At 43.4% G+C, this 16891-nt stretch overlaps 1 protein-coding gene across 2 annotated transcripts; it reads left to right on the plus strand.

Annotated features, from left to right (window-relative positions):
• Positions 1-1137: 1137 nt before the first annotated feature.
• Positions 1138-16477, plus strand: KIF3B (kinesin family member 3B). Of its 2 annotated transcripts, none has more exons than XM_063459530.1 (9): positions 1138-1256; positions 6156-7611; positions 7869-7970; positions 8062-8184; positions 8351-8469; positions 10749-10862; positions 11028-11133; positions 11219-11397; positions 12860-16477. In XM_063459530.1, the coding sequence occupies exons 2-9, from the start codon at positions 6220-6222 to the stop codon at positions 12945-12947; spliced, it is 2223 nt and encodes a 740-aa protein (XP_063315600.1). In that variant the 5' UTR covers positions 1138-1256; positions 6156-6219; the 3' UTR covers positions 12948-16477. The 2 variants fall into 2 exon arrangements, with proteins under 2 accessions (XP_063315600.1, XP_063315599.1); XM_063459529.1 differs by lacking the exon at positions 12860-16477 and adding an exon at positions 11611-11927.
• Positions 16478-16891: the final 414 nt, after the last annotated feature.

Raw genomic sequence — 16891 nt, forward strand, 5'->3', positions numbered from 1 at the left:
AGGAGGTGGCTCGCCTTCAAGATTTCTCGAGGGCTGCACCGTTCCTGTGGAACTCGCTCCCCTCCTCCGTTAGATGCTCACCCAGTCTCCACTCCTTCAAAAAATCGTTAAAAACCCACTTCTTCATAAAAGCGTATCAATTAAACTGTTAATAGCTCCCAACTGATTCCTCTTCTGAAACTGTCAGTAGTCTAATACTATCCTTACCTTTTTGTGTCATTTTACCCCACTCCCTCTAGTATGTAAGCTCATTGAGCAGGGCCCTCAACCCCTCTGTTCCTGTGTGTCCAACTTGTCTGGTTACAACTACATGTCTGTTCGTCTACCCATTGTAAAGCGCTGCAGAATTTGTTGGCGCTATATAAATAATGAAATAATAATAATATCCTATTATTCCAAGTCAGCTGCATCTCCGGTCATCGATAAACTGCAGACGTGATCACGACAGACACTTATCAGCAGCCCTTACAATGTCAATAGATGTGATCTCTGCCACCTGCCCACATGGATCAGCCTCCTCCATTGGTTAAACATGAGCTAGTGGCCCACTCGCCATCACAGAGGGAGTTGGTATGAGGACATATTGGGTGATTTGGTGTGTCCGAAAATGTGGCCAACTCCATTATAGTCACAGCCCGCCTGGACTAGCCAAAATATACTGAAATTCAATTTAGCGTTTATTTACGCAGCAATTATTTGTTTATATTTAAAATTCTTGCAGAAGGCAACCCATAATAAAATAGGAGCTGATTTTTTGTAGAAATGACCAAAACACACAGTGTTCCACTTCCTTTATAGTTTGAGCTTTGCTCTGATTTTATTCACCATCTCTTTTTGTTGAAATTTTATTGTTTAGACAATTTATGAAAGTTACAGCTGTAATCAAAATTATTGAACCCCCAATGAAAATCAGAAGAACATAGACAGCTACCATCCCCCCCCCCCCCAAACTGAACCCCCCTGGGTGCCCCCCAGACACTGCCCTCACATGGGGGATACTGTATATCACTCCCATAATGCACAGCCAGCCTGTGACAGGCTAAGCATGCTGGGAGTGGGTGGTTGCCAGGGTGTGGCCTCCTCGCGGTTGCTAAGGAAGTTCACCCTTGCCAGTTGACCGTTGCTAAGGAAGTGAGCGCGTCGCTGCCAGTCTGGTTGCTAAGGAAGTGAGAGCCGGTGGTCGGTCTGTCGGCCGGCATCCGGCGCTGGGACAGAAGGACAGACTGACGGGCAGCCGGGGCCCCGGGGTCTGGGAGGTGAGTCAGCCGGGAGAGAGGCCGCCCAGCTCCCTGAGTGACAGACACAGACACAGCCACAGTGTATGGCCTGGGCATGGGGAGAGTGAGGGGCACAGCCTGTGTGTATGTCCTGGGGAGAGAGAGTGAGGGGCACAGCCTGTGGGTATGGCCTGGGGAGAGAGAGTGCGGGGCACAGCCTGTGGGTATGGCCTGGGGAGAGAGAGTGAGGGGCACAGCCTGTGTGTATGGCCTGAGGAGAGAGAGTGAGGGGGCACAGCCTGTGTGTATGGCCTGAGGAGAGAGAGTGAGGGGGCACAGCCTGTGTGTATGGCCTGGGGAGAGAGAGTGAGGGGCACAGCCTGTGGGTATGGCCTGGGGAGAGAGAGTGATGGGCACAGCCTGTGGGTATGGCCTGGGGAGAGAGAGTGAGGGGCACAGCCTGTGGGTATGGCCTGGGCATGGGGAGAGAGAGTGAGGGGCACAGCCTGTGGGTATGGCCTGGGCATGGGGAGAGAGAGTGAGGGGCACAGCCTGTGGGTATGGCCTGGGGAGAGAGAGTGAGGGGCACAGCCTGTGTGTATGACCTGGGGAAAGCGAGTGAGGGGCACAGCCTGTGGGTATGGCCTGGGGAGAGAGAGAGTGAGGGGCACAGCCTGTGGGTATGGCCTGGGGAGAGAGAGAGTGAGGGGCACAGCCTGTTTGTATGGCCTGGGGAGAGAGAGTGAGGGGCACAGCCTGTGGGTATGGCCTGGGCATGGGGAGAGTGAGGGGCACAGCCTGTGTGTATGGCCTGGGGAGAGAGAGTGAGGGGTTCAGCCTGTGTGGATGGCATGGGGAGAGTGAGTGAGGGGCACAGCCTGTGGGTATGGCCTGGAGAGAGAGAGGGGCACAGCCTGTGGGTATGGCCTGGGGAGAGTGAGTGAGGGGCACAGCCTGTGGGTATGGCTTGGGGAGAGTGAGTGGCACAGCCTGTGTGTATGACCTGGGGAGAGAGGGACACAGCCTGTGGGGATGGCCTGGGGAGAGATAGTGAGGGGCACAGCCTGTGGGGATGGCCTGGGGAGAGAGAGAGTGAGGGGCACAGCCTGTGGGGATGGCCTGGGGAGAGAGAGAGTGAGGGGCACAGCCTGTGGGGATGGCCTGGGGAGAGTGAGTGAGGGGCACAGCCTGTGTGTATGGCCTGGGGAGAGAGAGTGAGGGGCACAGCCTGTGTGTATGGCCTGGGGAGAGAGAGTGAGGGGCACAGCCTGTGTGTATGGCCTGGGGAGAGAGAGTGAGGGGCACAGCCTGTGTGTATGGCCTGGGGGAGAGAGTGAGGGGCACAGCCTGTGTGTATGGCCTGGGGGAGAGAGTGAGGGGCACAGCCTGTGGGATTGGCATGGGGAGAGAGAGTGAGGGGCACAGCCTGTGGGATTGGCATGGGGAGAGAGAGTGAGGGGCACGGCCTGTGAGTATGGCCTGGGAAGAGTGAGTGAGAGGCACAGCCTGTAGGTATGGCCTGGGGAGAGAGCGTGAGGGGCACAGCCTGTGGGTATGGCCTGGGCATGGGGAGAGAGTGAGGGGCACAGCCTGTGGGTATGGCCTGGGCATGGGGAGACAGAGTGCTTGAATGAGTATACTCACATTTGCAGATAATATCTGTGCTGCATGAAGAAAATAATAAAAGTGACATGACTATAAAACTCCTCCTATGTATACACACACCAGTGGCCACCTCTATCAGGAGTTTTATAGTCATGTCACTTATTATTTTCTTCATGCAGCACAGATATTATCTGCAAATGTGAGTATACTCATTCAAGCACCAACACTTTAATTGTTTAGTTGTTACGCTGTTTTTAATTGCTTTTATAACTTTATTGTATACTCACTTTGCTCTTCCAAAGAGATTAATTCAATACACTGTAGCTTGTGTTTAGCACCAGTACTATTTAATTTGTCTCCCACATTTTGTAATTAGCGTAGGACCCACTGACATTGGGGTACTTTAAAGCAGTGGTGGGCTTAACATCATATGGCCATATGGTGGAACTAAATCCCCATATTTATTCTCTTAGATAGGCGTTGCATAGTAGCCTTCTTAGTTATGAATTTTTACAAGTCTGAGTGCGCCGTAACTAGTTTTTTCTGTATGAATTTTGGTCACTGCGGCAGCACCTTTCTTGCATAATGCAGCTTTCGGGTGTGCCCCCAATCTCTTCTCTGTGTAGATATATATATGCGCGCACACACCACTGAAATGAAAGTGTTCCTCTGACCAGTTAAAATGTTATTAGATATGCATCTTGCACAAAACTCTGTGCTGTACCTGTTTAGCCCTTCTCTCTACCTTGCCAACCATCACTACTTCACTTACCTCATCACCATTGTAAAGGATCCTGCTATCCGTGCAGCCTTGAACCCTGTAGCGTCTCCCGAAATCCAAGCTGAAGTAGAGTAAAGTAGTGATTACAGCTCCCAATCCCCCAAACATGAGTCGAGATTTCATGAAGGGGTAAAACGATCTGCTTTATTGATGGCCAAACTCAGCCCTTTTATGATGGTCTCCCAGCAAGGGAACTCCCACATGGGACCTTGTGGAAGACTGTGACAAAATATACAGCACCAATCAGTGTACAGTACAATTAGTAAACACACCCACAGTAACAGTGTAACCCCTCCTCTCTATCCTGGAGATAATAACTTAAGTGGTTGAAGAGAACCTAATTATCTCCAGGTAGAGAAAAACATGTCCTTTTTTTATTTTAACAAAACAGTATTAAAATCCATAATTTATATTTAGCCGAACGTAGTCTCCATGTTCCACATACCCCCAGATAGCTTGGATCTGAGCGCATAATATAGACGAATAGCGCTCAGATCCCACGAACACAGTTCTCAATATCGTCAAGTAAAGTTTTAGTTCACCGGTTGTTCGGGAGATTGAATCCGAAAAGAGTTCCATAACTGCAGCTACCTGGGGTCAGTCTAACTTGTATAGAAGGAAAGTCCCGAACAGTAAAGCGGTTAACGTGTTCAGGAGTTATTAGCCGTATGAACGGGGACTTGGTACGCGTCAGCGGTGTGCGGCTGAATAAGTGTCCGTAAATAGTTCCAGAGGATTGATGCCTTTCCACCGCTGAGCGTTCGACTTTAAAATGGCGACCGCCACGTGTTCGTCAAACGAACGCGGACCACCATGCCTTTCATCAATTATCTTGCGGTTAACCGCAAGGTCTGGGTGGTAAATGAGCTGCACACGACCTCAGTGGGAGGTCGGGTGGTTCGGTAATTTGTTCGGTTCTTTGAAACTGCATGAAATAGCCATGCATACGCATAATTAAACGAAATGCTGTTTCTCTGAGGCTGTTCAAACGGATTTCATTACAAAATTTTCTCGCGAACCCAAACTGGACCAACAGCTTTGTCTTATTTTTATTCTATTTTTGATGTACGAGACACTGCATTTTCGTGGTTCTTGTCTTACCTTCTTTGTGAATTTGTCTGGAAGTAATAACGTATCATTTTTTGCAAAATACAGAAAATGAAAAATGGCAACACCGTTATACTGTTGCAAAATTGTATAATTTATTATAATTAAAACCCCACACAAGGTTAAAACGTACAAAGTTCTGAATTTTGTGCAAAAAATATTGGCCACAGTAACCCAGAGCTATCTCCAGAACCAGTCCACTTCTCGTTATCTGATTCAGACCAATGGGGCCTTTATTATGGGATCCCTCCCTGTATAATGCAAAATCCCTAATCTCTCTAATGTTGGAACCTATGTGACCACGGCAAACGCTCCCTGCAATAACATAGACTTCATCAGGAGTTAATGATCCCAGAAAATAAGGTTTCATCTAATGTCTTCCGAATGCAATTTACCGTTTTCTGGTTTGTTGGTGCAGGGTGCTTTTATAAACAATGGACATAATAGATAAGTTAAGAGGTGGCAAGACGCAATGCAGGAGATTTCTAATAGTTGTTCTAATAGCAAAAAAGTTGCAAAGTGTTTAAGGTAGTCACCGTGGAAACATTGAATTAACAAGGACATTGTATTAGTTTCTATGATGATTGCTCTACTTTGCATATTATTGTAGGGATTCTTATAAATGTTTTCCTCTGAGTCAAAGGGAGGCAGCCAGAAGAGCATCAAGGTACAATATACTATGGGGGCCCAAATGTTTATCCCCAGATACTGTAGAACTTCATCTCCCATAATGCTTAGCTAGCTCTCTTATGACAGCTAACATGTTGTCTACCTATTACTGACTTATGGAGGCTATTTAAAATACCCCTAAAGTGGAGCTTGGGTTATGAAATTTTTAGCAGTTCTGTTATGTTCTAGGAGCTTTCAAGATTTGTGTCACGACAATATTCGTGGAATGGAAATCATACACACTTATGTATTTTACCCAGTGTTTTGTTTATTTATTTTGAACACACATTTTATTTCTGCCAAGATTAGCGGGAATTTTCATCTCTGTTCTGCATCCCCAGCTCATCGCTGGCTTTCCATTTTCTCCTGTGACCTACTTTTGTGACACACTGACCTTGCAGAGCGCTCAGCGCAGGACACATGCTGCTGAGAGTTTCCACAGTACACAGACCGCATACTAAGTATTCCTTTGCAATCTGTTGTTCAATACCTCTACATCGCTTCACCACGCTGCAAACTAATGGTTCAAAATATTAAACTTACATTCCAGACTGGAGGTAAATTGCTAAAATTCTTTGCAGTGTATAAAGCTGGTCTTTTCAATACCACGACCAAAACCAGTTATATTTCAAACTTCCTAAGCTTAACAAAAAGAAAAAGCTTTCTATTTTTTTTTTTTTTTTTAGGTTTTGAATGCTAAACAGAATGATAGCAAAAAAAAACCCTGAAAACTAGATGAAAATTGATTTACTTTTTTGTTTGTTTTGTTTATCTAGGGTTCTAAGTGGCAACCCTGCCTGGAGTTTGTTCTGAGTGCCAATTTTCTTACAAAGACTCAGGATGTCAAAACCCAAGAGCTCCGAGTCTGTGCGTGTGGTGGTGCGATGCCGACCTATGAACTCCAAGGAATTGTCTGCCGGATTTGAAAAGGTAGTTAACGTGGATGTGAAACTCGGGCAGGTATCCGTAAAAATTAACAAAGGATCTGCTAACGAGCTGCCTAAAACCTTCACCTTCGATGCAGTGTACGACTCCAACTCCAAGCAGGTGGAATTATACGATGAGACGTTCCGGCCTTTAGTAGATTCGGTCCTTCTTGGTTTCAATGGAACAATCTTCGCCTATGGGCAGACAGGTACAGGAAAGACATTCACAATGGAAGGGTTGCGTGGTGATCCAGAAAAGAGAGGGGTCATTCCCAACTCGTTTGAGCACATATTCACTCACATTTCAAGATCTCAGAACCAACAGTATCTTGTGAGGGCCTCTTACCTGGAGATCTATCAGGAAGAAATCCGAGATCTACTCTCTAAGGATCAAAGCAAGCGCTTGGAGCTTAAAGAAAGACCAGACACCGGTGTGTACGTCAAAGACCTTTCATCCTTTGTCACGAAGAGCGTGAAGGAGATAGAACATGTCATGAATGTGGGCAACCAGAACCGTTCTGTTGGAGCCACCAACATGAATGAGCATAGCTCACGCTCTCACGCCATTTTCATGATCACCGTTGAGTGCAGTGAGCTTGGTTTAGATGGTGAGAACCACATCCGCGTGGGAAAGCTAAATTTGGTGGATTTGGCAGGAAGTGAACGGCAAGCAAAGACCGGAGCTCAGGGAGAAAGACTGAAAGAGGCCACAAAAATTAACCTCTCCCTTTCTGCCTTGGGAAATGTTATCTCTGCCCTTGTTGATGGGAGAAGCACGCACATACCATACAGGGATTCCAAACTCACCAGACTACTACAAGATTCTCTCGGAGGCAATGCTAAGACTGTCATGGTGGCTAATATAGGTCCAGCTTCCTACAACGTGGAAGAGACACTGACAACTTTGCGCTACTCTAACCGTGCCAAAAATATCAAGAACAAACCAAGAGTTAATGAAGATCCTAAAGATGCTTTACTTCGGGAATTTCAAGAAGAGATTGCACGACTAAAGGCACAGCTGGAAAAAAGGGTGGTTGGTAAAAGGCGAAAGAGAGGGAAAAGAAGAGGAGATCTTGGAGGGGAAGATGATGAAGATGGAGACTCTTTTGAAGGTGAAGAAGAGGTGGATGATAAAGATTACTTTCGGGAGCAACAGGAGCGCCTGGAGTCTGAGAAGAAGGCCATTGTGGAAGATCACAGTTTGGTGGCCGACGAGAAGTTAAAGTTATTGAAAGAGAAGGAAAGAAAAATGGAGGATCTGAAAAAAGAGAGAGAAGCTATGGAAATGCTGAGCTCAAAAGTCAAGGTAAATAAAACAAATAACTGCACTGTGAACAGCTAGGTACCCACTTCCTATCCTCTACAGTTCTACCTAAATTATATCAAGGCCTCATTTGTCCATATTTCTGCCCCAGTCTCTGAATAGATTTTCAGTAATACTTAGAGGTGGGTACATGTAATGCATACCCTGGTTAGTTGTGCCCAACTTGATTGCCCCGTAGTTTGGTTTGTTGAGTTACTGGTGACACTGTGGTAAAATTTAGAGTGGTCCTGTTTTTCCAGGCAATGGAAAGCAAACTTCTTGTGGGAGGAAAGAACATTGTAGACCACACAAACGAACAGCAGAAGATTCTTGAGCAGAAACGTCAGGAAATTGCAGAACAGGCAAGTCTGATACGTTGTTTAAAACGCATTAACGTAGAAAATGATGCAAACCCACACAGGCAGGCACGAACTTCTTATCTCTGTCCCTTAGAAACGACGCGAGAGGGAGATGCAACAAGAAATGGAGAATCGAGACGAGGAAACCTTGGAGCTGAAAGAAACCTATAGCTCGAAACAACAAGAGGTCGATATAAAGACAAAGAAACTAAAAAAGGTAGTGAATGATGTGAATGAGCATTAAACTGCTAAAGTGATAGCAGGGTCCATCAATTATTATTTAAAACAATGAGGACTCTTCATCCATGTCAGGGTTAGAAAAAACTTCTTTCTGCCGCGGACAGTGTCTAAAATCTGTTTTTTATATTGTTTCTCTTTCCCAGCTCTTTTCCAAGTTGCAAGCAGTGAAAGCGGAGATCCACGATATTCAGGAGGAGCACATTAAGGAACGACAAGAGCTGGAACAGACACAGAATGAGCTCACTAGGGAACTAAAACTGAAGTAAGTAACTGGGAATGTGGAGCTTGTCCTAAGTGATGTAGCAAGGCACGGTGAAAGGAGGCTCAGAAAAGAATATCAGAAAAATGATGATGGGTGATAAAGATGTGACTGGTGGATGGAAGGTAGGTCATGCATGACTGGTCAAAGAGAGTCAAAGTTGTTTGTATTAAGGGAATAGGTAGAGGGTGAACCAAGAGAGGAACAGGGGAATAAGGATATGAGTAACTGTGGGAACATGGAACAAAGAGAGCGAGGTGTGTGAATGTGGCAACATAGAACAAAGAGAGCGAGGTGTGTGAATGTGGCAACATAGAACAAAGAGAGCGAGGTGTGTGAATGTGGCAACATAGAACAAAGAGAGCGAGGTGTGTGAATGTGGGAACATGGAACAAAGAGAGCGAGGTGTGTGAATGTGGCAACATAGAACAAAGAGAGGTATGTGAATGCTGGAACTTAGAAGACAGAGCTATGAATTCAGCAACATAGAACAAAGGTCCCTAGAACATAGAACCATGTTGACAGATACTTTGTCTGTAGACGTATAATGTGTTAGTAGCTTATAGGTTACTTCCTTTTCTGTGCCAGGTTCCTAGAACATTTTGCAGTCTTTCTGTTTTGATGCTCATTCAGCATGTGTTTAAATCCTTGTAGCTTGCTTTATTGATGTGTCTGGGAACATGGTGATTCAGAGACCCCAGGATTTGTGCCTTGCTCACTAGACAGGGTTTGTCAGAGCATGGTCTACTTTCTTAGGTTTCTGTCTATATTCTGTAGTGCTGGAGCACTTACCTTGTGTGCACAACTAACACCACTGGTTCCCAGGTGAGTACAGACTCACAATGTGTTCCCGATAATGACTGGGTTATTTAACACGTTTGATACATTCCTGATGGAGTTTGAGTAGCATAAAGAAAGACTAGCCTAGAAGAAAAGTTTAAACTGACTTTGGAAAAACAAATCGATATCCTGAGAAGAAAGCAAAATCAAAAATATAGCCTGTGTTTTCGGATAGGAAACTGGCATATTGGATGAGGACAGTTGACTTGTTGCTATCAGAATGTTTGTTCCTGTGTCGGATCCAATAATGATGTGCTGTGTAAGTCATGAAAAAAGCAAATGCAGGTGCTATAATTTCAATGCCCCCTGGCATTTTCTACCCCAATTCCTGATCACAAGGGAGCAGCAGAGGGTGCCCACTCTAGTGAAGGCTATGTCTTGATAGGTTTGATAAAATGTAGTATAACACTGTGATGTCATAAACTGGCCTAAAATCTCACTCAGCTGTATGAGGATCTCAAGGAATGACAGTATAGGGTTTTGTGCCAGCTGAGGCCCAGAGGTCTGTGTAACATAAGTTTTACTAGGCTAACAATAAAGAAAAATGAATAAATAATCAATAAATTACTTTAAGCAGCTGTTTCCCAAATACAATCTCTTCTAAAACAGTCAGTTAAAACCTCTATATATATATATATATATATATATATATATATATATATATATATATATATAGGTTTTAACTGACTGTTTTAGAAGAGATTGTATTTGGGAAACAGCTGCTTATATATATATATATATATACACACACACATATGCACATGCAAAATGTGCTTAAAAATATCAGGCAAGTAAAATATTTGCACAACATGCAGTAATCCTTTGAGCGATCGTAGGGTGGGTCAGTATTAATATGAATCACTTGTTATAGGTCACGCCAACTTGTTGTGTGGACACTGATTTATGCATATAAGAACAATTCAGCTTAGAAACAAGCTTTAATACTACAAGATTTTTACAGTTTCTGCTTTATATTAAAAAAAAATGGCGACTGAATAATGAATATGTAAGTAATCATGGTAAAAACCAACCCCCTAATGATTAGATTTGACTGGGAAAATGCTTGGTACTTCTTTGACAAAGATCCTCTCCGGGCGAAAATACTCTGGTGACTTCTGTTGCCATAGCAACTTGATTTTTAGACCAGGAAGACAGGTTGGCAAGGAAGTAGGTATGCTTGAAAGATTTACCATGTGTGCCAATGCTTGGTGCCCAACGGTGTAAAAACCAGGTAAGACGTAGGCAAGAGACTGAAAATGTCAAAAACAAAGTGGCATCACCAGGCTGAAATCCTAATAATATAACTTAGCTAGGATTAAATACCAAAACTCTGTGTGAACAGCCTTCTTGTTGTAGATTTTTATTATTGATTCGTCTGCTGACCACCTTGTTACAGTGACTTTCTGAACATACTTTCTTTTCTAAATTTTCTTTCAACGCAGGCATCTAATTATTGAGAATTTTCTACCTCTGGAGGAGAAAAACAAAATGCTGAACAGGGGATATTTTGATGAAGAGGAGGATCAGTGGAAATTTCACCCAATCACCAGGCTGGAGTGAGTGTCCATGGTGGCGTGTGTGTGTGTACTGCATGCTGTCTATCTACAATTTGTCACTGGTAGTATGTGTCTCTAATTTGCACTTTCAAATCATTAAATGTTAAGGATATAGATTTCTTCCTCTGCATGTTTGGTGACCTATCATTTTCTGGGTCTCTGCAGTAACCAGCAGATGATGAGACGTCCTGTCTCCGCAGTGGGCTATAAGAGACCCTTGAGTCAGCATGCTAAGATGAGTATGATGATGAAACCTGATGCAAGGTACCGGGTAAGCGATGGCTGTGGACGTTGGATCAATAATATAATGGGTGAAGACACACACCTGTTATTGATTTGTTTTTTGTTTTTTATAGGCAGAAAATATTTTACTACTGGAGCTGGATATGCCGAGCCGCACAACAAGGGATTATGAAGGCCCAGCAGTTGCTCCTAAAGTTCAGGCTGCTTTAGACGCTGCTTTACAGGACGAAGAAGATATCCAAGTGGATGCGTCATCATTTGAGAGTACAGCCAGTAAAAGAACAAAAGCAAGGTATGTGAAAGTTGCCACATGCAAATAAAGGAAAGGATAAATGTAATCACCACCCTTCACCCCCTGTGGCATGCATTAGGCAGGCATTTTGGTAGAACAATTATAAAGAGTGTTTTTGTTTTTTTTGTTTATGTATTCATTTTTGTCTCAGAGCTCAGTTTTTTCCAACTGCAGTTAATAATCTGTGTAGCTTTAACTCCACCCCTTACTCAGGGAGTTCACAGGAGAAAGTGTGCAAACTAGGCAGGCATCCCTTGTACAGCCTCACCTCTACCACCAGCGAGCTCACCTCTACCACCAGCGAGCTCACCTCTACCACCAGCGAGCTCACCTCTACCACCAGCGAGCTCACCTCTACCACCAGCGAGCTCACTTCTACCAAAAGAGGGCATACCTCTACCACCAGCGGGCTCACCTCCACCAAAAGAGGGCTCAACTCTACCACCAGCGGGCTCACCTCTACCACCAGCGAGCATACCTCTACCACCAGCGGGCACACCACCACTAGAGAGCATGCTCACCTCTACCACCAGCGGATTTGCGTAGAACAATAATAAATACTGTGTCATCTTGTGATTTTGTGTAGTTTTTTTTTTTTTTTTCTCAGAGCTCTATTCTTTATAACTACAGTGAATAATCTCTGTAGCTTTAACTCCACCCCTCACTAAGAGAGGTTACAGGAGGAAGTGTGCTAATTGGCACCCCTTGTACAGCCTCATCTCTACCGCCAGTGAGCTCACCTCTACCGCCAGTGAGCTCACCTCTACCGCCAGTGAGATCACCTCTATCGCCAGCTGACCCAACTCCACTGCCAACGAACCCACCAAGCGCGGACCGACCTCCAACCAAACGTGGACCGACCTCCACCAAGAGCGGACCGACCTTCACCAAGAACAAACCTACCAACAGCGGACCCACCTCCACCAAGAGTGGACCCAGCGGACCCACCTCCACCAAGAGCTGACCCACCTCCACCAAGAGCTGACCCACCTCCACCAAGAGCTGACCCACCTCCACCAAGAGCTGACCCACCTCCACCAAGAGCGGACCCACCTCCACCAAGAGCGGACCCACCATCAGCGGTCCCACCTCCACCACCAGTGGGTTTACCTCCTCCACCACAGTATTGGGAAGACTCTGCGTTATCATTAAAACCTTCTAAGCTACCTACCCTTTATTACTAATTTAATAAAAAAAAATATTTTTTTTTGTCTAAAAGCAGACATTTTATAACAAACTGAGAAAATTTTTTCAGGATGTAATACAGAGTATAAGATTGTACATAACATGTACTTTACATACAGTTTAGGGTGACTGCAATTATTTTCCTTTTTTCACTCCTACACCTATATATGTAAAATGATGTATGCTTGTGTGTGCATGTGTAATATATACAGTGTTAATACAAAATAAATATATAACCCATTTAATCTGATCTCAATGATTATGTATTTTCTTGCAGACCTAAAACTGGCAGACGGTCTGCTTCTGCTGCAAGCTCTGCTGGATCTTCGCTTTTCCCTCAGTCCAGGGGCCTGGTTCCCAAATAATCACAGGAAGTATCTCCCTGCTTGGACTCCATATTGTTTGAAAACATACATTGTAAAATAAACTGCACATAGCAGAGGAGAAAGAAGTCCTGTTCATCAGGTCAGAACACAAGCCATGGAGATGGAGTTCTGTCCCGCATGAAGGACAATGCTACACAGGGGTCTAAAGAAAATGTGCACTCAGCCTATACTGTGACATTAATAGCTTTGTATAACAGTGTGGATGGATTTCCATACTCACTAATGTGGAAATAGGTAAGAAAGAGCTTTTAAAATAACACGGTTAGCAAGTAGTTTAAACAAAAGAGCGGAAACTCGCACCTTGTCATGAGCCTCTGGCCGTGTGTATGGACATACATGTCCAGAACAATACAGGGTGTGGACAAAACAATGGAAACCCCCTACATATGGGATAGGATCACAGAAGAACGTTATTCCTTATTGCTCTACTCTCATACACTGAGTGTTATGTAGTTGGATTTTGCAGCAATCTGCATGAAGAAAAGCGTCCATGTTTTACATGTCGAAGGAAGTTGACATCTACTGCATCCTCTGAGTAACAGAATTCCCTGTAACGGTTCATCAATGCTTAGATCTGACAATTTGGGAAACTGAGGAAAGTGTTTGGGCTCATTCTTAGCAGTATTCATGAAAGCACTCCTGAGTTTATTTAGCATGCATTTCTTAAGCTTTGTTTATGGGGTCATATCATTCTGGGATATAAGCACATTGTAATGGAACAGTTATTGCACCATAGAGTATGTGTTTTCCGTTCTTTAACCATGCAGAACAATCATCGGACCTGGTGTTATAGGTTAAAGTTATCTTTTGACCGTCTGCAGACACTGGTCTGGATGTTGAAATTATGATGGAAATGCCCTATCAGACCATATTATTTTTCCCATTGCGCTGGGGTACACATTTTAATATCTCCACACTAAGTTATGAGTGTTTGTGAGTGGAACCTTTGGTGTCCAAATGACAGTGATGCCATAATCGCCACCTTTGGGGAAAAAAAGCTGCATACTGTTTTTGATGAGAGTGAGTCAGAGAGGTGCTTTTTCAATTCTTGGATATTTTTTGAGACTACACTTTGATGTCATTTGGCAGCTATCCTGTGAGATGTCATTAGTGAGAATTGACCATGGCTCCTATTTAAAGAAGCAGTTCATCCACACGTGGCCTATTCTGCAGTCATTTTTGAGACCATTCCTCACGCTTTTTTATTGCCTCGATGAACCTTGCATATCATTGTCAGACTCCTTTTTATTGTTGACACATACTCCTAATTGCCAATCAGCTTAATCAAACTAATCCTCGTAGCTGCATCCCTACAGTCAAACTCCTTTTTTCTTGTGGTGTTTCCATTATTTTGTCCACCCGCTGTGAGTTAATTCCCTGTCGAGTTGCCAGATCCACCATGTTTTGAGACCATATCACTTCTGCATGCTGGTGGGCTGCACCTAAAGAGTGATGCCCTGTAGTAGGTAGTATTCAGTTGCTGCATGAATGAAGTAAATTCATTAATCCAAGAGGACTCCTGAAGAAATTGCTTTGATTGGTCAGTTGATTTCCCTTCTGCAGCATATGAATGTACATACTTCTGGCCAGCACTTTTCATGGACTTCCCGCAGGTAGTTTTTTCACGTCCAACAAAAGAAGATGAATGTGGCAATTCTGATTCCCTGCACTCTGCACTGATCACTCTTTAATCTGTTTTATGGTGTTTGTAATTTTACATAGCTGTACATTAATGTGTTTTTTTTGTTTTTGTTTTGTTTTGTTTTAACGTGTTATTAGTAAATGTGTTTTATTGCTTAAAATTTCCTGATGTTTGAATGTGACCATCACAGTCACATCACAGCTAAGCCTGGATTCACTCTGAAGTCCTCTCGAGTTTACATAACGTTTTCAGTAAAACTTCAAGCAATATTGGTTGCTTTGCCACCCAGTATCATTATCCAGCTGCTGCACGCTACGTAGTGGAGGTTAACTCTGAGCTATCATGACTGCAGTAAGTCACCTGGTGAACATTTATCATTAAAGACGAACTGTTACATTTATATTTTTCCCTCAACGTTAAAGGAGACCTGTCACTTCCCAGGACGTTCTGTGGTTTGTTTTCCCAATATATTTATTACATTTCCCTCTTTGCTCCCTGCCAATCATTGTTATAGGTTCTGCCCTTGGCACCTGGCAGTCAGAATAGAGAGCAAAAAAAGTCAGAATAACAATGCTTGTATTTCTCCCCAGTACAGTGAGTGCCCTGGGTGTGCTAGAACTGAACCGGATTATGATTGTAAATTGCTCATCTATAATTACATATTTAAAAGAAAACCGTATCAAATGAGAATTAACACCGGTTCTAGGCAACGTACAGTGTTTTATTCAACTGTGAAATTCCCAGGGAAGTGACTGTCCCCCTTTAAAGATTTTACTTTTAAAACTTTTCAACCACCCCATCCCTCATATATCTGAATAGTATGTCTGCAAAGATAGACATGCATTAAATCATTTCAAAAAACTAGATAAAGAAGAGTAAGTGAAGAATGATATTTGAAAGTGTATTCATCTCAGTAAGCTGTAGTGTTGCATAACCCTTTGTCATATAGCAAGCAGAAGGTGTATAAAAATATCATACCTCGGCCTTCAGCACAGATAATGCCTTCTTTTTCATCCTTAATTTTCACATTTTCCTGTTGTTTATGCCAGTCATAATTATATTTCCCACGATTCCTGCAAGTTGTTCCAACTTAAGCAAGATGTTTGTGGAGGAAATGAATTGGGAATCATGGGAAATAGGCTACTTTGCATGAAATGCCCTGTCTGTGACTTTTCAGATAAAGCAGCTGCAGCATCACAGTAAAATTATAACCATATATGTACATATATAAACAGAACATTTTAAATATCTATAAAATGAAATGAGTTTAATAGCTAGCTTTATTTGCTGGGTGGAAAATCTTCTAAATGTGACAGGTTTCAGTTGTAAATTAGAGAGTTCTTTAGGTAAATAGAACGGGGATTGTCTTCCTTGTTCATGTGGGTTAGAGTTTACACACCCGATGGTTTTGGCTGCACGTCGTCCTTAAATGTGAGCGCAGATGGACTGTGTTTGAATGTTATAGCACGCTCTTGAAGCAGTCTGATATATAAAGTACACTCTGATTTGACCCCACCTATTACGTCCGTGATGACTGACCTTTGCCATATGGCTGGCCAAGCAGAAAAAACAACACCGTGCGCCAAGATCTGAATTGCAAAATGTTAGTCATTACTGCCATGACACCATGTTCCATGCACTTTGTGCCCTACTGTATAGTCCGCCATGACATGAACTGCAAAAGAGACTTTGGCATTGGTCAACTCCTTTTGCTGAGAAGCCATAACCGTTGTGCATTTTTTACATTCAAACCAAGCAGTTTAATGGTTACGACTTACCCAGGGACGTGAAACAGAGATGTACCTATTTATTTGTACTTTTGTCTACCATTGAATGTAAATCAGAATAATAAATTCTCCTTCCTGAATCTGGACTGTTTCTTTACAGTACAGCGAGTGCGCTGTCACCCGACGCAGTGTCTCCTTATCTAACCCTGTGCCTCGTCTCACCATTATCTTTCACTGCTCTTGTAAGTTGTAACGGTTTCATATCATACACATACAATTTCCAGATTCACCTACATTCAAGTACTAGAAACAGTGAGTTAACAAAAAACCTCACCAGGGCTTTAAACAAAGGCAAATCAATAACCAAATAAATGTAGTCCAAATTGGCAAAATTGGAAAAATTCAACAGCTCTATTTGGCTATTTTGGACCACATAGTACAATTCTGTTATCATCTTATCTCAAGTCTTTGTAATAACTGGTAATCATCATGAATGGAAATTCTTTGAGTGTCTTCCAGAGGTTCTGCATTTTTGTACCCAGTTTGCACGTTCT

This window comes from Pelobates fuscus, chromosome 6, assembly GCF_036172605.1.
Source record: "Pelobates fuscus isolate aPelFus1 chromosome 6, aPelFus1.pri, whole genome shotgun sequence".
NCBI lineage: Eukaryota > Metazoa > Chordata > Amphibia > Anura > Pelobatidae > Pelobates > Pelobates fuscus.

What these genes read in the sequence shown, in the direction of transcription:
- KIF3B (XM_063459529.1), top strand. Translation starts at nt 6,220, where the DNA reads ATGTCAAAACCCAAGAGCTCCGAGTCTGTGCGTGTGGTGGTGCGATGC. An exon ending in CACCCAATCACCAGGCTGGA is followed by an intron (nt 10,863 to 11,027) that starts GTGAGTGTCCAT and finishes GGGTCTCTGCAG; the next exon opens with TAACCAGCAGATGATGAGAC. An exon ending in AACCTGATGCAAGGTACCGG is followed by an intron (nt 11,134 to 11,218) that starts GTAAGCGATGGC and finishes TGTTTTTTATAG; the next exon opens with GCAGAAAATATTTTACTACT.